General features: G+C 35.0%; 1 protein-coding gene across 1 annotated transcript; it reads right to left on the bottom strand.

Moving 5' to 3' along the window:
- Positions 1-14,817: 14,817 nt before the first annotated feature.
- Positions 14,818-17,381, bottom strand: LOC132045728 (uncharacterized). The gene has a single exon (XM_059436302.1). The coding sequence runs from the start codon at positions 17,376-17,378 to the stop codon at positions 14,910-14,912; it is 2,469 nt and encodes an 822-aa protein (XP_059292285.1). The 5' UTR covers positions 17,379-17,381; the 3' UTR covers positions 14,818-14,909.
- Between the last annotated feature and the right edge of the window lie 4,792 nt (positions 17,382-22,173).

The raw sequence follows: 22,173 nt of genomic DNA, 5'->3' as shown, positions 1-22,173 counted from the left end.
AAAAAGCATTACTACTGGAGCGATGACCTACAACCATGAGAGCGGAGAGGAGGTCGCCCTACGAAGTCATTTATGCAGTGCTTGATAAATTTAACCTTTCAAAAAGGAGGAGGAGGAGGAGAAGAGAAGGAGGGAATCAAAAATCTAAAATTTAAATATGAAAAGGTTGGTATATGGGTCTTTTAAAAGATTAAATATTTGATATTTGCCTCCATATTTTAATAATTTTATTTAGGTCTCATATTCACTTAATCATGATATTTATTTTTTTAATTCAAGACTTGAGGGGTACCCTCGGTTAAATTCACTCAAGTTAGCTTGACTTAAGAAGCTGTTAAGAATATTAGGAATGAGAGTAACCTTTTCTTCTTTTAATAGTTTGTAAAGGGCTTAAATATTTGCTAGGAGGGTGCGGGTAATCTATTTATATATTATTATATAATATAAAGCTAGATATAAATAAGGTGATATAATATTTCTCTATGGCCTCCATTAGTATTTATCTTTTTTCTCAATTTTTTGACCTTTTTCTCTTTGTTCTCTATTTTACTAAATAAAATAAAATATTAAAGTTTCATCCCCCGCATATAATAAAGACTCACTCACCATTTAATAGCATTATTTGCCATTACTTCCCTTATAATTATTGCAATTACATATTTGTTCAATTAATGTGATAACTGAAAACATTCAGCACGTAGTTTTAGTAATTTATATTAAATTACTAGTAAAGGTTAAAAAAAAAGAAAAAAAAACACTTTTCCTCACCCCACGTTTACGAGTCAAGACTTGACTCTCTAAGTTTTGTTTTATGGTTATTTAAAGCGAACCAACTTTGTACCTACTCCCTAGAATCATCTTTGTACTTCATTCATGGTGAGTTCTCAACCCTTTTCTCCTGATTTTTTTTTGTTTTCATGTTAAGGATTTCCTATTTTTCTAACTATCTAAGGTATCGATCTTCTTAAACCCGCAGTCTAAAGTACCTCCTCTTAGAGCTCATTTGGTAGAAGGTCTTAGCTAAAATAGTCATGGTATTAGATGTGATATTATTTTATATCATGTTTGGTTGACATTTTGGGGCATGTGTATTAATACATGAATTATTTAATACACCAAAGGGTGTATTATCTTATCCCACCACCACCCAGGGATAATCGACACTCCATGCGTTCCTTAAAACGGCTGTACCTATAAAATGTCGCCTCAGTCGCTGTGCAAGTTGATTCTGGCAGCATATATTTCTTACTTTAGATTGTTTAATGAGATAATAGTATGCGCTATTCAAGAGGTTCTTCAGTGATGACATCTATGAAGTTCGGGAAACAACCAGTAGTTAGACTGAATAGTACTCCCTCCAAGTTCAGTAACAACCAAAATTGACAAGGACTGTTTTTATGCATGGAGGATAACATTGATAGGCTGAATTGTTGTTACATTTCATAATTTTGAGTTAAGAAATATTCCCGATGCTTCTGCCATTATTAATAGTCTAGATTTTCTTTTCACATTTTTTCCGTCCATATTTTATGCTCTAATTCTTTTTGTATCCCTAAACTACCAACAAGAGGGTTTGCTCTCATCATCAGGGTAAGTTTCAATTATTTTCTTTGCAAATTTACATGTAGGTTACATTATCATTAGTTTTAGATTTGAATGTTACAAATTTGATTCCTAACTCAAATTTATCAAATGTTTCTTCATTAGCGAAATTAATGAATGTTGAATCAGTGCAACAAAGTATGTTGGATTTTTATTCGTACATGAGTAAAATATGATCACGGAAAACAATATTTTAGTGTCAATTTGTTTCCGAAAACTAAAAATTTTCCTCTTCTTTTCTTGGAGAGAAAAGCATTGTTGATGTTTCATTAGTCTTGGTGATTGCTCACTAATCCTTCTAACATATGGAATTTTATGAGCATCATGCTTTTGGATGGAGCATATACAAGTCTAATTTAAGCATCTATATATATATTAAGCTAGACACAGATAAGGTGATGGGACACCTCTCCATGACGAGCATTCCTATTTATCTTTTTTTTTTTTTCAAACTTTTCAACCAAGTTATATGTTCTAATTGTCAATAATAGTTGGAAAATTATTGACAATAATGGAAGAACGTAACAATTACAATAGTGGAAAGCAAGTGAAGTGTTATAATTTTCCTAATGAAACGATTGTAACGATGGAGGAATGATGAATGAAGTAATTAGCAATAAAGATGGAGGAATGATGAATGATGTTTATGTAGCACTTGGTAAAAATGGCAGGAATGTTCTTCAATGGACACTTGATCATGCCATCTCTCCAGGAAAACAGAACGATGTATACAACAAAACATGGGAACGTCAAGTTAGTATAATCAGCATATCTAGCAAAATAGGGAATTCAAGAACATGATTAATAGTTTTTAAACTTACATAATTAGGATATTTCAGCTAGAGTCGGAGACACCTTCTACCAAGTGGTCTTCGTGGAAAAAGTTAATTAAATTACTCGATGCTTGATATTTGGCACAAATATCGATATTTAGCATCATTTTATCTCTCGTTCTTAGTAATTTAATCGCGTTATCTATGATGGAATCGTTGTATTCGAGCTTATGTTGGTATGTTTTGTGTGTTTAGGTACAACAAGGACAATTGATGAAAAACCGAGCAATTTTGGTATATTTTGGAGGTAGTTTCATTTGCACGAGGTGATGAGAGGATCGCACGACACTTAGAGGATTTTTTGGGAAACTAAAGGACCTCAAGCGTTAGAGGCCCGCGTCGCGGGAGGGGTAGGCTCCCGTTGATCAGGCGTCACATCCCCATCACGGAAGAATAGACTCCCTGAACTTTGCAAATCGAAGTCTACATAACACACCTGCGTTCGACCCGCGGCGCGGGAATTGTTCAGTTTTTCCCGTTTCGATCGGGATTTGGTCTACTTATTTTAGGATTAACCCTATACTATAATTAGATGTTTTATTTATTGTAAACGATGTGCTAGGATATTCTTAAGACTTGTAAGTTGTCGTCCTTATTTCTCTCTCTTAGGTTTTATTTTATTTTTATTATTCAACCCTGGATTACTCATGAATTCTTGTTCTTCATCTCAAATCATGAGTAGCTAAACTTCTTTATTCTAGGGTTGTCGCAAAGACATGATAGTTGGTTTGGCGACAATTTCTATCGATTAAATTTTCATTTTGGGTTGCTTATTTATTCTTATTCTTAATTGTTTAATTACTTGATCACTAATTAGACACTATCTGTGGTGTGCGAATTGAACTAGGGATAGGAAATTTGCATACGTAATAAGAATAAATAGGGCTTGCTCGATGTAATCGTTTCACTAACGAGGATAGAAATATACCCTTTAGCCTTGCTTAGTTGAATACAGAGAAGTAAATGCGTTCTTGTTACTTTCTGGTGACCATAGGGATATAGACGTTAGAGTAACATCTACAGGCCTCTGAGCAACTCAGAAGATACTCATAAAGTTACAATTAACCAGTCAACTAGTAACCCATGAAATAAGATAGGGAGAATAGTCAAAAGACTAATTGAATTGTCGAAAGTCATGACCTTAAAACTTTCTCTCATATGATAAACCTTACCGTCTTCATCACAATTGTCTTAGTCACAAAATACTCATATTGATTTGTTTAATTTTAGTCATAGTCACTACAAAAAAAACGCTAACTTTGCGGCGGTTTAATTGCGGAGGTCGCCCTAACCCCTGCAATTTGTATCAAATTGCAGGTATTTTAACCCCTACGCTAACTTTGCGGCGGTTACGAACCTCCGCTGCTTTATATATATAAAAAAGCGCCTATTCCTGAATAGAAAGAGCGCTTATATATGAGATAATAGTCAAAATACCCCCCAACGTTTGACCAAAATGCCAACTACACACCGAACCTTTGCGGGGATCCTATTACCCCCCGGACAAATTTTTTTCGGTAGCAAAATGGCCCTTTTTTCTTTGATGTGGCGAAATCAATCTGCCACCCCCAAATATTAAATGGCGGTTGTCCACACGCGCACAGCCCACGTGCCACGTGTTTAATTTTGCCCCATTTTTTATTAATTTCCCCCCTCCATCCATCCAATACTATCTTAGCAACTTCTTCAAAAAAAAAAAAAAATCTCTCAATTTTCCATACTCCATTTTTATTAAGGATGCGAAAACCCATACCCCCGATTCTCCTTCATCTTCATCAACATTATCATCATCATCATCATCATCATCTTCACTGGGAGTTGAAAAAAAAAATCACACCAACTTGCTCAAATCTAATCCAAACAAACCCAAATGTGAAAGGAAGCTTCCTAACACCAAATAGAACAAAGTTCATCCATTAATTTGATTAAACAATGGGCAATTCGCCGAATTTTCGCGAATGCCCTTCTTTTGGGGTGGTCTTTAAATTTTGCCCCTCGTATTTGCGGTCTTTAAATTTTGCCCTTCATATTTGTGGTCTTTAAGTTTTGCCCTTAGCTTGGATACCCGAGGGTTTGGGTTCGAACCCCCGTTAAGCAAAAAATAAAGAAATAATTTCGCAAGGCGAGGGGACGAGGGAGTGTCGCCCCCTCTGGCATAACTTCCTTAAAGGAAAAACTAAAGTTATGCGGAGGGGCATAACTTTTCCTCGACATAGTTTAGTTATGCCTTATGGAGCAAAACTTTTCCTTAAGGAACTATGCCTTGTATGGGCGGACTTTTAATTAAGGCATAACCAAAAGTATGCCTTAACTAAAAGTATGCCTTAACTAAAAGTGTGACTTGAAAAGTTTAAAAAAAAAAAAAAAGTCTCAAGGCAAAGTGCCCCTCCCAAGATAACTTCCTTAAGGAAAAACTAAAGTTATCTTTTGGAGGGGCATAATTTAGTTTTGCCTTATGGGGCAAAACTTTTCCTTAAGGAATTATGCCTTATGGGGCAGACTTTTAATTAAGGCATAACCAAAAGTATGCCTTAAAAAAAAAAATAAAAAAAAAAATGTCTCAAGGCAAAGTCTTGTCCTCCTCGGCATAACTTCCTTAAGGAAAAACTAAAGTTATGCCGGGGGGGCATAACTTTTCCTCAGGTATAATTTAGTTTTGCCTTATGGGGTAAAATTTTTTTCTTAAGGAACTATGCCTTATGGGGCATACTTTTAATTAAAACATAACCAAAAGTATGCCTTAACTAAAAGTGTGCCTTTAAAAGTTAAAAAAAAAAAAAAAAAAAAATTCTCAAGGCAAAGTCTGCCCCCTCGGCATAACTTCGCTTAAGGAAAAACTAAAGTTATGCGGAGGGGGCATAACTTTTCCTCAAGGCATAATTTAGTTTTGCCTTATGGGGCAAATTTTTTCTTAAGGAACTATGCCTTATGGGGCATACTTTTAATTAAGGCATAACCAAAAGTATGCGCTAAAGTGTGCCTTTAAAAGTTAAAAAAAAAAAAAAAAAAAAAATTCTCAAGGCAAAGTGCCTCCGCATAACTTCCTTAAGGAAAAACTAAAGTTATGCTTGGGGGGGAACTTTTCCTCAAGGCATAATTTAGTTTTGCCTTATGGGGTAAAATTTTTTCTTAAGGAACTAACTATGCCTTATGGGGCATACTTTTAATTAAGGCATAACCAAAAGTATGCCTTAACTAAAAGTGTGCCTTTAAAAGTTAAAAAAAAAAAAAAAAAAAAAAAAAAAATTCTCAAGGCAAAAGTCTGCCCTCCTAAGATAACTTCCTTAAGGAAAAACTAAAGTTATGCGGAGGGCATAACTTTTCCTCAAGGCATAATTTAGTTTTGCCTTATGGGGTAAAATTTTTCCTTAAGGAACTATGCCTTATGGGGTATACTTTTAATTAAGGCATAACCAAAAGTATCATTTAACTAAAAGTGTGCCTGAAAAAGTTAAAAAAAAAAAAAAAAAAATGTCTCAGTAAAGTCTGCCAAGATAATTTAGAATTTAGAGAAACCCATTTAGTGTTCTTCCTTTTCTCCAAATTCTTAGCAATGGAGTTTAATTTTCTCCCCAAATCAACTCAAAGAATTAGTGCTTAAATAACTCGAACCAAGCAACAAGTAGCAACTCCAAACAAGCAAGCCCAATCGATTTTCTTTAACAATTAGATTTTTTCATCCTTATTTTTTTCCGCATTTTTCCTTTTTCTTTCTTGATTTTTCATTTTTTTTTCTTGATTTTCGTTTATGGTGGAAAGTTGTTCTTTAACAAGTTGTTCGAATCATATGTGGATTTTCTTGATTGAGATTTTCGTTTATAATGGATATTATTTTGACAACAAAAAATGGGGATGGATATTAAATAGGGTGAAGATGAAGATGAAGTAGCCTAAAAATGGAGGGAGTTCAAATTTTATCTACTTGGCATCATATGTGGCGGCTTAGTTGAGGCGTCAAAACGGCAATTCGGATCTGCGGTTTTTAAAAGCGTCACGCGCCACGGCTGGGCGGTGTATTCACGCTCTCTGTGCACATCGGCAAAAAAGGGCCATTTTTCTTGAAAAATTTGTCGGGGGGTAATAGGGCGCAAATTCGGTGTGTAGTTGGCATTTTGGTCAAACGTTGGGGGTATTTTGACTATTATCTCCTTATATATCACAAATTTTCCCTCAAAATATTTCGTTTCCCTCATTTTTTTTTCTCCCAAGCAAAAGCGAGCCCTAAGCGGACACTCTCTCCCTCACTCTCCGAAGCATCAATTGGATTCTCCAGGTACTGATTTTTTCCTTTTCTCCATTGGATTAGGGTTTGATTTTTGAGAAATTGATCGATTTATCAACTGAGTTTATCATATTGTGTTTCTCTCAATATATCGAAGATTCAAAGAAATTGATTTCATCTTACTTGTGAGTTCCCTTGTTTTCACGCCTTTTCGATCGATTTATCAACTTTGAATCATTTCTAGAAAGTTCAGAGATCTATATTCTGATTCTATTTTTTTTTTCCAGGAAAGGTCCGAAGAGGAATTTCTCTAATCGGCTCGTTGCCCTGCGTCTTGGCACTATGTAGAAGCTTCAGCTCTTCATTCGGGGTATACTTCACTTTAAGGTTTTTAACTATCTTACTTTTTGGGATTTTCCCTAAATCTCTAATTTTTAGGTTTTCGTTGTGGATAATCTTATTCAATAAGGTTTATAAGGAGGTTAGCTTTTCTAGTAATTGATTTTTTGGTTGCTTAGATTAACTTGTTTGTTGTTTTGTTATTTGTCGGTGAATCTGTTGGGACAATGTGGTGTTTGTACTTCTTGTTTGATGATGGAACTATGAATGAAGATTTTCTTTGTTATAGGTGTGACTTATTTTCTCAAACTTAAAAGCAACTTACTTATTTTAACGATCGTTACAAGCTAGCTCTGTTTCAAAGCTTTTGGAGTACAGGCTTCTTTCGGACTCTCTGTGGCTTACTGTTTCATAGGCAAAGACTTCAAAGAAAGATAAGAAAAGGCAAAGACTTCAGCTTTTGGGTGTTTCTTCATTGCTTATTGCTGCGCAAGTACCGGAGCCAAGAATTGATTTTATTCCCCTGGTAATGTATGTAAGTTTGCGTATGAATCTAATATAATCTATTGATTATCAGGAAGTATTAGGAAATCTAGCCTCCACATGTTAAGGATTTTTGTTACATTATAGCCAATACATATACGAAGAAAGATGTCGTGAAGTTAGAGGCTAGTGTGCTACAATCCCTCAAATTGGAAATGGGTAATCCCACAACCCAAACATTTCTTAGGTAGGTCACTGTTTTGCGATTAACTGGACGAGGAACAATTAAGGTTCCTCGACTAATATGAATGATCATTTTTCCTTGGTATGCAGATGACGTATATGTTAAGAAAATGAACTTTATCAAAAAGAAGGTCACAAAGCGAAGAGGGAACTAACTTATTTTGTTGTTTCCTATTATTTGTAATTCTATATCTTCATTGTTCGTTCTGTTTAGTGTTCAACATTTTGTTATAACTGTTCTTTTTTCAAGTCTTTTCATCTTTTATTCCCACAACTTAACTGGACTAGTGCAAGTCTTGAATGCTAGTACTATTGAGTATCTTTCTATCAATTCTCAAAAAGTTTTCCGAACTGTTAGATGACCAAACCAAGTACTCCATGTTTATTTTACACTATCATTGGACTCTACAAAACTAAATCCATTTACTGTAGAAACTTAACGGTGTTGAGACCACAATTTGGAGAGAAATTTTCTGTATCTATTCAACCAGTTCAATCATATGTTTGCATTTGTGGATGACCATCTATTGGAATGTTGCAGTTTCTACACTTTCTCCTGGATTCCTCAGGTGAAGGAAATCATTGTCGTATGTGACCCTTCTTATAAAGACATTTTTAAAGGCATGGACTTCAAATTTCTTATAGTGTGTGTGTCTGCATTCTGCAGCCAAGAGAAATATGGCCAACAAAGCAATGAACATGCGTTTACCTTTCTTATTCAGATTGCAATATCTCTAGGAATTTGTGCAGACACTAAGGTAATTATATAAGAATTCTTCATTCATTTTATAGATGCCAAAGTGAACATCCAAGTCGACTTAAAATTTGCATTGCCTGGGAAGGAAAGACAAGATTCTGTATACAGCCTACTTCAGGTGCATGGTATGACATAGTTTTTGACTCACAATAGCTTCTGCTTTATTAAACTATGTCTAGTGGTTAAGTTGGAAGCCCCAGTTATATCACATTCCCCTTCTATTATAGACTAGTATATTACATCTGGCACTCTTCCTAAGTCGTGCTCTAATTTATGCTATTGTTGCATGTTCCATGTTTTGTAATTTTGGCCTAAGAACTGTTGCATCTTTTTTAGATAATTCATTGCTTGATATTGCAAGTGTATAACCTCACTGTTCCGGAATCTAACATTGTGTAGAATACACTTGCAATTATGGACCAGATGCATCTTCTTTATATGAAAGTACGAACAGTTGGCCATAACCAAGCCTTCTGAAAAATAAAAATAAAAAGGTTTCCTGTGTGGCATGCAGTAGCTTTCCTCGGTGAAGATGACTTACTAGGGTAGCTTTTGATAAACAATTAAGGTTATTTATCCACTTCTTATGTCAAGTTTCATATTCTTAAGTTTATTATTTTGATCGGATTTTGTTTTGTGTTTTTATGATTTTGGTTTAACTCTTTTATTTTGTGTTTTTATGATTTTGGTTTAACTCTTTTATTTTGCATGATCTATTTCTACTTGAAGATTTTGTTGAGATTTCTGAGATGTACCCTCAAGGTGAAAGGTACAGAACTGTTGGTGCACCTCTATTACCACAATTGTAGCATGTTGGTCAAGGTTTCGGTTATCTATTATCATATTGCCGCTATCGCATAACTATTTATACTCGTTTCTTGTTTCGTTTCAATCTAATTGTGGTTCTCATTTTTCATGACCTTAATAAATTATTGTAGTTATCTCCTGCATTGGTGGCTATCAGAGATGGTGTCCTCGTCGTTATTCTGAAGCAGTGATCGAATCTGAAGATGCAACCTTTTCCCTCGTATGCCCAACGTCTACTTGTTAAAGTGCCTAGAGATCAAAGGCTCAGTTTGGAGAAACAAGTAAAGTGCCAGAAGGAGGCTCGTTACGAATATAGAAAAATAGCGATTTGAATTTAACATTGTATATATAGAGAAGATGTATTAGAAATTTCTCATTCTTATCCTATTTAGGCACAAAGGTATACTTAAAATTTGATGAATTGTGATATTACTTAACATTTTTATTATTCAAATAAATAGTGATATTTCTTATTATAACAATGCTTCTGCTAGTGTTATCATAACAACGATAGGTCTCTAATTATGAAACTATATGCTCTATATGTATATTAGTTGTAGCCTAATAATAAAAAAATTAGTAAATTTGGAAAGCTACAATCTCTGCAAAGACAAATTAAAATTGCGGAGGTTAGAACCCCCGCAAAACGAAGCAAAAAAAATAAATTGTATCAAGCAAATTGCGGGGGTTAATTTGCAATTTGCGGCTGTTCGGAACCCCCGCAATTTGCTGTCACGGCGGTTCCTCAAAAACCCCCCACAAACTGATTGCGGCGAACGTTATAATGGAGGTTTTAAAAACCGCCGTAACAACAAATTGCGGGGGTTTCAAACCGCCACAAATTGCAAATTTAACCCCCGCAATTTGAGCCTTTTTTTGTAGTGAGTTTAGCAACAACAAACACCTTGATTTTTACCTTCTTGAATAGTCACAATGGAATTTGAATTGGTTGAACAATATAAAATCTAATTCTCTATGAGTATGATATCAGGACTTTAAATCCTATATTACTTGTACGACCGCGTATACTTGCGTGTGCATTTGAGAGCAACAACGTTTAATTACAGAAGTCCTTGTGTTGCTCCCAAACACACACGCAAGTATACGCGTCGTACAAAATATAAGATTTAAAGTCCGATATCGTACCCACGGGACTTATGATTAACTATTTACTAAATTAAACTAATTTTAATTATCTAAACAAGAAATAAAATCCAAATTTATATTTATAAACTAACTAAAAATAAAATAAACAAATAATGAACTTCGACCAAGAAAGAGCAGATTTTTATCGGAGAAGAGATAGATCTAGAGCTATGACCACTAACAATCCAGTTGAGTCTTCAAATCGTTCTACCTATGGGTTACTAGTTGACGAGTTAATTGTAACTTTATGATATTCTCTCGAACTACTCACAAGCCTGTAGATGCTACTATAACGCCTATATCTCTATGGTCATCAGAGGTAATAAGAACGCATTTATTTTTCCGTATTCAACTAAGTAAGGCTAAAGGGTATATCTCTATCCTCAGTAGCGAAACGATAATATCGAACAAACTCTATTTATTTTTATTATGTACGTGAATTCCCTCTCTCAAGTCCAGTTCACGCACCACAGATAGTGTTCAATTAGTGATCAAGTAATTAAACAATTAAGCACAAGAATAAATAAGCAACCCAAAAATATGAAAATTTAATAGATAGAAACGATAATCAAACGTCAACTTTCATGTTTGTGTCAAAGCCTTAGAACTAAAGAGATTAGCTCCACATAGACATGGAGGAAAAACAACAAATCATCCGAATAAAAACGTAAAAATAAGTATTACAGAGAAGAGAAGGTAAAATCCTATAACTACGGCATCCACGGCGGCTCCAAGCTCTCTCTAGGTCCAAAGTTATGAACTAAGGGTTTCGAGCTGTCCAAAGTTATGTAAAAACTGTGTAGAATATGTATTTATAGGGTACCAAAAGGCCTGGGCTTTTAAAAACTAAATCCAACTCAGATCGGGAAAAACAACGGGCTCCAAAATAGATTCAGAGACACGCTTTTCTCGCGATGCCTTTGCACTGCCTGAAGATGTATTTGTGTAACGTTATTTGCCAATGCCACATAGACAAAATCCACTCAAAAATCCTTTCAACTGCTTGCTGCAATTAGGCCAAATTTTGCAGCCTTTTCAATGTTTCTTCATCCTACTTCATTTAATGTATTTAATATTTTCAATAACCATAATTGCCCAATCATCATGTAACAATTTCTCATATGCACTCCATTCATTATAGGACTTGGATCATGTTCACTTAGCTTCCACGTATCTCCTTTAACACAGATAAAATCCTATTCCGTTCCATTTTTTTCTTGAACGTCTTCCACCCGATTTGCTCTAAAAGTGGTTCATCTTCACACCGCTTTATTTCTACACATTAAAAATATAATATTAAGCACAAAGCAATATAATAGTACTCAAAAAACAATTAAAAATAGTAAAATGTGAGGCAATTAATAGCTAAATATATGCATTATTAGGCCGAACATCACCTTGCATATCCTTGAATTAATATGGACTAATTTATAAAATGATCACTTAAATTTCTTCCTCTCAATCACTCTTCCAATATGAGCTCTTACTTAGATATCAATCTTTATATTTAGAGAATCAATATCTTTTCTGCTGATACCAATTACTTTCATTTTAGCATTGTAATTCTTGTTGGATTTTGATTTTTCTTAATTTTCTTATCTAACCGATGTTCTCAAAAAAAAAAAAAAAAAAGGCTTGAGGCTAATAAATATGTGTTATATTCTTATTTTCCTCTTTTTTTCTCTTCATATTTATCTCTTACTTTTTATGTATCTACAACTTTTATGCTTTTTAGCATGTTAGTTCTACATCTTGTATTTATATAGTAAAAAAATATTTTCTTGGTCGCAAAAATTGCTCCTCCTTTCTCAATTTATGTAAAGGGGTTCCATGTCAAAATAATTAATTTTGACTATGAGTTTGGGTAAAGATTTTTTTGAATTTTCTAAAATAAAATTTGCATTTTTAAAAACTACACGAAAACGTACAAGTCAACATAGCTAATGATTCAAAACATTTAAAAATAGTTTGAGAAAATTGTAGTAAGAAAGTTGTTTTGACTTCCGAAACATTAGTACATTCACGTAAAATGAGACGAGGGATAATTTTGGTCTAAATGCACAGACTAATTTCTATAACTCTATTTTATTTATCTATATCAATTTTCTTTTTGTATTTTCCAATATTGTTCGTCCATTAAATCGGTGATTTTTGTTTTTGTAAGAAAACTTTTCTTTACGACCACGCAAATCGCGGACATGTACACTAGTGAAATGATAAAGCCCCTTCACGTGGATAATCCTATTCTTACCTTAAAATTGTCATCACTACTAGAGTATGGCAGTACAAGAGTTTGCAGTCAGCTGATAGAAGTGAACTAGTCTTGTATTTGTCATCACCACCAACAACCGCCAAATCGACCCCTGGTTAGCCCTAATCTTGAAACTTGGCTGGTAAGTCCTGCAAAGAATTCCTTCAACTTTTGGAGACAAATCAATGAACTTGAATTGCACAACTAAGGAGCATTTTGGACATGATTTGAAATCACGATGATTTGAAGTTGAAGTTTTATTTGGACATGAAATTTGGATTGTATTTTTTTTATAGCCATAAAAACCCCACAAGTTGTGAAACCATCAAAATTTCCCCAATTCTCATACAATCTTACCAAATAAGCAAGTCGTTAACAAAATTAATACGCTACTAGAAGGCCTTTTTAAAAAACACAACATCAATTGATCAAACTTTAGTTCAATAAAATGGAAAATTGAATATGACTTGTAGTTTAATTATTCTTTAATAGAATCCTCCCGCATGGTTGGTAAGAGTAAATTTGTTATAAATATACTACCAACTTGTAGATCTTTTAATATTTGATATAAATGGTTGGTAAACATATCTACCAACTTATGGACCTATTTTTACAAAATATAAACTTATGGCTAAACTTTTACATTTAAAAAATTTGAAATCATGATTTGGAATGGGCAATTAGCAGGATTGCCCTTCCTTTGGGATGGTCTTTAGTTTTTGCCCCTCAAAATGTTGGTCTTTAATTTTTGCCCTTCGCGTTGCAATCCTGAGCTTCGCGTAGAAATCATGAGGTTCTGGGTTCGAACCCCCGCTCAGGCATAAATTAAAAAAAAAATCGCAAAGCAAGGCTTGGGTCGCGTGTATGCCGGACCCGGCATACACTTCTTAAGGAATAACTAAAGTTATGCCGGACCCGGCATAACTATAAGTTCCGCCTTATAAGGCAAAGTTTATGCCTTAAGGAAAAGTTCCGCCTTAGGGGCATACTTTTAGTTATGCCTTAACTAAAAGTCTGCCCCATAAGGCATACTTTTAGTTATGCCTTAACTAAAAGTCTACCCCATAAGGCATAACTAAAAGTATGTCCCATAAGGCGGAACTTTTCCTTAAAGCATAACTAAAAGTTTGCCTTATAAGACAAAGTCTATGTCTTAAGGAAAAGTTATGCCTTATGGGGCATACTTTTAGTTATGTCTTAACTAAAAGTCTGCCCCATAAGACATAACTAAACTATGTCTTAAGGAAAAGTTCTGCCTTGTGGGCAGACTTTTAGTTAAGGCTTAACTAAAAGTTTGCCCATAAGGCATAAGTATGCCGGGTCCGGCATAACTTTTGTTATTCCTTAACAAGTCTATGTGGGGTCCGGCATACACGCGACCCAAGCTTTGCCTTGCAATTTTTTTTTTTTTTTTAATTTATGCCTGAGCGGGGGTTCGAACCCAGAACCTCAGGTATAAGGCCATTTTTCAAGCGAAGGGCAAAACTTAAAGACCACAAATATGAGGGGCAATATTTAAAGACCACCCCAAAAGAAGGGCAATCTGCGCAATTTTTGATTTGGGATTTCATCTCATGAGATGAAATCGCATGTCCAAACGCCTACTAAGTGAGCAAAGCTATCATTTTTAGGTATTTGATAACTATGTATCAGAATATGCATGTCCCTCAATATTCAGAATTCAGATGACGAAAAAAACCATTACTCTGTCTCTGTGTTGCTTCTTGTTAAGGCTAAATGATTCATCGGAATATTCAAAGCCTTGATTAGTCTTCACCTTCACCGTAAATGTCAACTCTTCATTGCCTGCTTGATATCATTCAGTGGTGTTGGCCACCATTTTTGTGTAATTGGTAATACTTGTAACACACCACAGCTTGGTGCTAGCAGTGGCGGACCCAGGATTTCAGGGTCGTGGGTGCCTCATTTTCTTTAACATGAGTTGCTAACGATGACATAATATAAATGCACAACTGTTTGAATGCAACACTAAAAGAAAACTGCAACTAATATTATCATTACCAAAAGAGGCTTTTAATCACAAGTTTCATACAAAAGAAAGACTTAGTCGGTAGTCACAAGTCCGATCCCAAAAAAAAAGACTTAGTCTCAAGTCTGATCCAAAAAAAAAAAAAAAAGACTTCTAGTCGGTAGTCACAAGTCCGATCCCCAAAAAAAAAGACTTAGTCTCAAGTCTGATCCAAAAAAAAGACTTGAAGTCACAAATCACAACTGCGCTCGACGACTTTTCATTTTCTGAAAATGATGAATAATAGCATCATTACTTATAGTTGCAAATATCTCACGCTCTACATAGCAGACTAAACAACCATTTAAAAATTCATCACTCATACTGTTGCGGAGTTCATTTTTGATGTACTTCATCGATGAGAAAGCTCGTTTCACAGAAGCAGTAGCAACAGGAAGAATAAGAGTCAACTTGATAAGCAAATAAACAAGTGGCCAGGTCTGGTGCAATTCTGATTGAACCAATACTTTAGCAAGATTAGTAATCCCTTTCATATTGAAAAATCTCTTATCAGAACCTCGAACATACACTATGAAATTATCAAGCTGGCAACTGAGATCTCGAAGCTTGTTGCTATCAAACTCATTCGGATAATATCCAGCCAACCTCATTACTTTTTTCTTATCAAAATTACCGAATGACTTAGCTGGATGTAAACAAGCCATACCAAGAAGTAAATCAGTACTAACAGTGTCGAAACGATTATTAAGCTCCTGAAGCAGCAAATCAATAACAGGATAAAAAATTCCAACACGAAAATGATGAGAATATGTAACATCAAGAGCTCTACATTTCGACTTCCCAGGAATGTAGTTAGCATCCATCTTCGGAATAAATATCTCATGCTTATTACAAAAAGAAAGGGCATCATCCAGTAATGATTTCCATCCCCTATCCCTCATCATTTGCAATTCTTGCTTTGCAGTATTGAGCAGCCCCATAGCATTGACAATATCTTGATCCATTTTCTGTAACGAGCAATTCAAATAATTTGTCTTCTTCAGAACTTCCAACATCAAGTACAACATAAAAACAAAATCAAACCCCTTAATCTTATCCACAAGACTTTCAGCTGTAAGTCTATCGATATAATTTGGACACTGACATGCAGCAAATTCAAGAACATAAAGAATTGATGGAAATATATCAATGAAGTTCTGTAAAGTTTTATAATGAGAACCCCAACGAGTGTCACCTGGTCGTTGAAGCCCACGTTCTTGATTTAGTCCTCGTCCTGTGTGCACTTCACCAGAAACGAGCAACTCTTCTAACTTTGCAGCTTGATGTTGTCTGAGCAAATCCCTGCGCTTATAAGATGCTCCAACAATATTCAATACATTAGTAACTATACAAAAAAAATCATCCACATCTGAATTTTTCTTCACAAGAGCCACAAGTATCAACTGCAATTGGTGAGCAAAACAATGAGTGGAATATGCAGATGGAGTATCACGCAAAATTAAACTTTTAAGACCATTTAGTTCTCCTTGCATGTTACTAGCACCATCATAACCTTGTCCACATATTTGGGAAGGACTTAATGAGTGATCCGAAAGAAAAGAATAGATTGTTTCCTTCATTGATCGTGCAGATGTATCATTAACATGGACAATACCAACAAATCGCTCTATCACTTCACCTTTTTTGTCAACATATCGTAGAACAAGTGCCATTTGCTCCTTGTGTGATATATCCTTCGATTCATCAACCAGTATTCCGAAATAATCACCATCCAAGTCTTCAATAATAGCTTTGATTGTTTCTTTTGCACAAGCATCAATAATATCTTTTTGAATTTTTGGACAACACATCATTTCATTTTTTGGAGCATTTTGTAATATAATGCTTCCAACTTCCTGATCCATGGCTCCATACCATTGCAAAAGTTCAAGAAATAGACCTCTATTTGTAGATGACGTGCTCTCATCATGACCACGAAATGGCAATCCTAATCTTAAGAGAAACCTTGCCACATCAATTGAAGCACCCAAGCGATGTCGAGATTCATTTTTGTCTTTCTCGTTACGCTTGTTAAAAGAAGTGCGAATTGATTGTGATTGATTTATCAAATCAATCATCATGTTGAAACACTTGTTGTGGATGCTATTTACCTCTCCAATATGAGTTTTGAATCTTTCCTTAGCCTTGTTCCAACCCTTATAACCCTTTTTCGTAAAAGCATCTCCCATATTTCCACGAACATCATGCTCATTTTTAAACAAATAGCAACACAAACAATAAGCAACATCTTTTGATATACTGTACTCTAACCACTTGGAATGTCGACCTTTGAACCAACCAGGATGAAACTGGCGCATTGTTTTCTTTTTCTTCCTAAACTGAGTTTTAGGAAAATCATGATTCATAGGCTGACAAGGTCCTTTTTGAATATAATATCTTCTAACTTCATCACGTATATTAGGGTCATATTCTGCAATAGGCCTTCTGTTTGCCGGGTCTGCTTTCATATAATTGAAATTGATATTTGAAGGATTTGTATCCCTCTGAACTTCCGAAGGTATGGATGAAGCAACAGGTGGAATAGTAGAACTAGTGCTTGGTTGTCCACGTTTTAACCTGGTGACAAACTTATCCATCCGATTCACAAGATTTAAGACAATTCCTACAAAACAGGATTTAATTAATACTCCTTTTAAATGTAGCATACTGAAAGAAAGAACCATTTCCAAATTTAGAAAGGAAAGAAACAAAGATGCTCATTTCCAGACAACAAAGAACACTAGTATTACAATAGCCTCATGGCAGACATGTTGAAATAGCTTTTCTGAAGTTATTTCATCCATCGTTCCAAGCTAAATTTATAAGTAGCTTGGGATGAGTTTTCCCTCATTCTCCCCAAAAGCCTCTCTTTTGTTCATAAAATAGCTGGCCAAAAGCAATGCTTGTGAATTCATTAGCCTAGCGCTATTTTTATTCAGACCACTAGAAATGCACATGAGAAAAATTCAAAATCATGAGCCAAAAGTTCTTAGCCAAAAAACTAACAAAGGAAAAAACACAAATTACACTATATGACTATCCACAATTTGGTATTCAAATCAACAATATATGATTAGCAACGAGCCAACGATGAACAAAAGCCTCTCTTTTGTTTATAAAATAGCTGGCCAAAAGCAATGCTTGTGAATTCAATATCCTAGCGCTATTTTTATTCAGACCACTAGAAATGCACATGAGAAAAAATCAAAATCATGAGCCAAAAGTTCTTAGCCAAAAAACTAACAAAGGAAAAAACACAAATTACACTATCCACAATTTGGTATTCAAATCAACAATATATGATTAGCAACGAGCCAACGATGAACCATTAGACGGAAGATTGGTGAGAAAATATAGAAGCCCTTAACTTGTAATGTGTAAGAACTAAGAAATAAACAAACATCATTAGAAAAATTAAATCCCCCAAAATCCTAATTCAAATTTTTAGCTCTTAAAAAATTAAAATACCTGTGTTATGAGATTAGTGGATGACGGTAATGAAAATAAAAAACGAAATTGGAAAGAATAGGAGAAGAATTGAAGAAGATTGAAATTTGGTTTTGGGAATAAGGGTTTTGGTTGCTGTGCTGTTGTTTGATTTTTGGGAAACGATGAACCTTTTACCTTTTATTTGATAAATAAACTAAAAAGTAGGAAAAGTTAAATATACAAAGTCAACAAAAACAGCAGCTAAAAAAAATTAGAACGCTGGCACAGAGGTTCGAACATAGGACCTGGACCCGCCGAAACACTTAAGTTGGATCTGGAAACCAAAGCACCCACTAAACTTTTTAGTTTCCTGGGTGCTTTTAAAATATTTATACCCATTTTTCATATATTTTTTATATAACTATACCTAATCTCCGTCGGGTTTAACGGGTGCTGGAGCACCTCCAAATTACATGTAGGTCCGCCCCTGGGTGCTAGTACTTCTGTTCTTAAATTGTACACGACAACACGATAATTACCTGCATGAGAACATATAAGGTCCTCATTATTTGGATGAAAAGCTAGTACATAAAACATATTGAACGTCGTGCACCAATGTCCATTTTCCCATGTAATCATCAAGCTCCCATACGTGTATACAAGGGCATATAGTTGGTAGCATAGTTTACTTGAGCAAACCGTAGACGACCTCGACAGCTCCCAATTTAGAAGACAACTCAAAATGATATGAAGGAATATCACGAGCCACAAGTGGTAAATCAATGATGTGTAGAATTTGTCCAGGATCATTTGTGAATGGATCAAATGCCAGAACAAAGTCAGTAGGAGGGCTACTATATAACATCCGTCCACAAGCAAGAAGTGAAGTCTTGGTATCTTCTCTAAAGAACTCGAAAGTGCGCGGAGATGTAACAACCAATTTGGCCCATATTCCTTGCTCGGACGAAAAAATCTCGACGTTAATCCTCCTACCATCACGAGAAAAATATCGTAACACCCGATCCTCGTATCCATACAATTAGGCTCAATCACAAAATCAGTACATCCATTAATACCTAAAAGAGAAGGGGAAATAATAATTCATTGCCTAGTCAACAGATGGAGTAATTTCTTCCAGCAGAGCATAAAATTAAGTCACCAGAGAATGCTTCTAAGCGTATTTTATCGGGTTGACCAAGGAGAAACCCTAAATCTGCATGGCTTAATAAACCGCGTTTAGGTTTAGGGCACTCTACATAATCTATACTAGTATTATTTTTCCGACCAAGTAATAACACAAGAGTAAAGGATAGAATAGTTTTATCCTTATGATCTTGATGGTGAATGGTATGAGAATTATGTATTCCTTGTTAGTAGTTTTTTGATTGGTAATGCAAAGTCAACACGCTTTCTTATGGGAACATTTTCTCTCACTTATTTTTTGTCCTCTATGAAATGCAAAATGCCCCTCATTGGTGGTGAAAAGGACCCACAAGAACTTTCCTCTGCCCTTTTTCCTAAGCAAGAATGAGAATGGAGTGACTCGTACACTAAAAATGATTGTAAAAATCTTAGAAAATCTCTCGTCCAAAATCTCCTTTTCCTAGCCAAAAGCTTCTCACTTTTTTTTTTTTAGCCAAGAAAGATTTCTCATCTTTTTTTTTAATCTCCTACTATTTCTAAAATTAAATAAATTTTTTATTAACTTGTGGGGAAGTCAAAATGCAATAAGCTCATAAATATGTTATAAGTTAACACCAAAAAATCACCCAACCAAGAGACGAAAATAATTGCAAATGAACATGAACTCTTTCACTTTTAAATTTTGTTGGGATCCAAGATTTCAAATTAAGACATATATCAAAAAGAATCCACTAAGCGCTTCTCAATAGCACTACCACAATAGTTTATGAAAACATTAAGAGGAAAACTCAAGTAAATCCATGAAGTGCGTCTCAAAAGCACCACCACAAAGGGCTATGGATTAAGAGTAAAACTCAAACTTACAAAATCCAAGCTTCAACAATTGCTTGACAAGGTGCTGCCCAAGCTAATCTTGCTAAGGGTCATGAAGGGATTGTTGTTGTAGTCGATGAGGCGAATCTGGTGGCTAACAAGATTGATTGGGTGATGGTGTTACACCTCGGACATTTCGTGTAGTTGTGCTGTGAATAGACTAACGCAAGCTTAAGGTGAACATGAAGTCCATATGACCTTAAGGAGGGAATTTGGTAGCTTAAAAGTGTATACTACAAGATATTTGAAGTATTATGAATCGGAGAAATTAAGTTCGTCGAAGGAAGTAAAGTATAAGTTGTGTTGGGAAGGTTTTGCAACTATCGAGCTAATGATTATTTGGTAAGGTCTTGAGGAGAAGTTATAGAGATCCTTAGATGGTTAATGAAGTGTTATACAAGTGCCAAGGAGGTTCCATAAGGATTTGAGATCGAACGACTCGACGAGAATAATTTCGAAAATATGAGTTATACGACCACTTATACAGTCCGTATAACTTTATACGGACCGTATACCTTTCCAGAGTAAGAAAATCCTTGATGGTATTATACGGTCACTTATACGGACGTATAAAATTATACGGACCGTATTAGTGTCCATATAACTCAATCGGGTCACTCTTTCAAGATTTTTCTCTTTTTATATACATATGAACCATGATCATTTAATTCATTTCTCACACTCTCCATAACTCTTGAAAGCTCTAGAATATTCCCCATACCATATCAACACAAATCCAAGAGAAATCAAGGATTAATTACCAAGAACCAAGTGAATCAAGTTCAAAGAGGCTCACTAGGGTTTATAGAAATCAAGGATTCCTTTGGTATTGAAGTTAGGGTTTTTCTCAAGTGAAGTATATTCATCCAAAGTTCATCCTTACATTATCAAAGGTGAGTTTTACATCTATTTCATGTTATTAAGAGTATTTGAATGGTTGAATGACTTGGATGAGAAAAGAAAATAGAATATGAGCTCAAATATGGAAATAATGAAATTTTGAGTAGTAAGTTAACTTGAGTCGTGATTCTTAGTATGCTATGAGTATAATCTTGTTATGAATGATACTAATAATGTTGAGGAAGTATTATATGTGAACGAATATGGTGTTGTGTTGTAGTTATGGTTATGAATGACTTTGAAAGGGAGTTTTGAGGATTGAACAATGTTTAACTGAAGAAGTTATTGATTATGATATTGTGGGTGTTGCTATTGATGGTTGGGACTTGTTTAGTATATGGAGAAGTTGTCGAAACAAAGGGAATGCTGCCCAATTTTCGTTTGCTCTTAGCCGCTTTAGTTTAGACTTAAGCATGTTTCTAATGATCTAACCTTAGTACGAATTCTCTTGTATGTAGAATTGTGAGCTTGGAAGGAAAGCATTTAGTCTATAAATTTAAAGAGGTGTAAAGGTATGTTAAGACTAGTCCTCTTTCTTTCAAAGGCATGACTCCTATGTTACAAATTCCTTTCTATATTTCCATGACCTTCTTATATCCCAAAAGTTGAAAGTTAAAGACCTTTAAGAGCTTCTTATGAGAAAGAGATGAGATGTTTTCTATGATGATTATGATGATGATGATTTTAATGCTAGAAGTTCCAAAGCTTATGGTTGCAAAGATATTATGAGATAATTGAGCTTATCCTATGATTTTCTTGATTTCACTCATTGTTATGCTCTCACCTTATGTTACTTGTTCCTTCGAGGTGAGATGTAGTGATGATGATTGTTCTACAAGATAATCGGAGGTCACCGACCTTACGTCACTCCGATATGATTGTAGCTTTGATTGGGCTATCATGCATGCTTATTTATATGATGATTACACCGTGCCTAGTTGGCCGGGCAGGCACCACTACGTCAGGCGTAGTGGGCGGCTATGATGATAATTACATCGGACCTAGTTGGCCGGGCAGTCATCATTAGTGGGAGGCGTGAGATGATTACCCCAGACGCGGGCTAATGATGATATATGACTCAGACAGTTTACTTATGTACATATACATGTGATATGA

The sequence above is a fragment of the Lycium ferocissimum genome, unplaced genomic scaffold, assembly GCF_029784015.1.
Source record: "Lycium ferocissimum isolate CSIRO_LF1 unplaced genomic scaffold, AGI_CSIRO_Lferr_CH_V1 ctg78, whole genome shotgun sequence".
Classification (NCBI taxonomy): Eukaryota; Viridiplantae; Streptophyta; class Magnoliopsida; order Solanales; family Solanaceae; genus Lycium; species Lycium ferocissimum.
This window is presented reverse-complemented; position numbering and strand designations above follow the sequence as displayed.

What these genes read in the sequence shown, in the direction of transcription:
- LOC132045728 (XM_059436302.1), bottom strand. Translation starts at nt 17,378, where the DNA reads ATGCTACATTTAAAAGGAGTATTAATTAAATCCTGTTTTGTAGGAATT.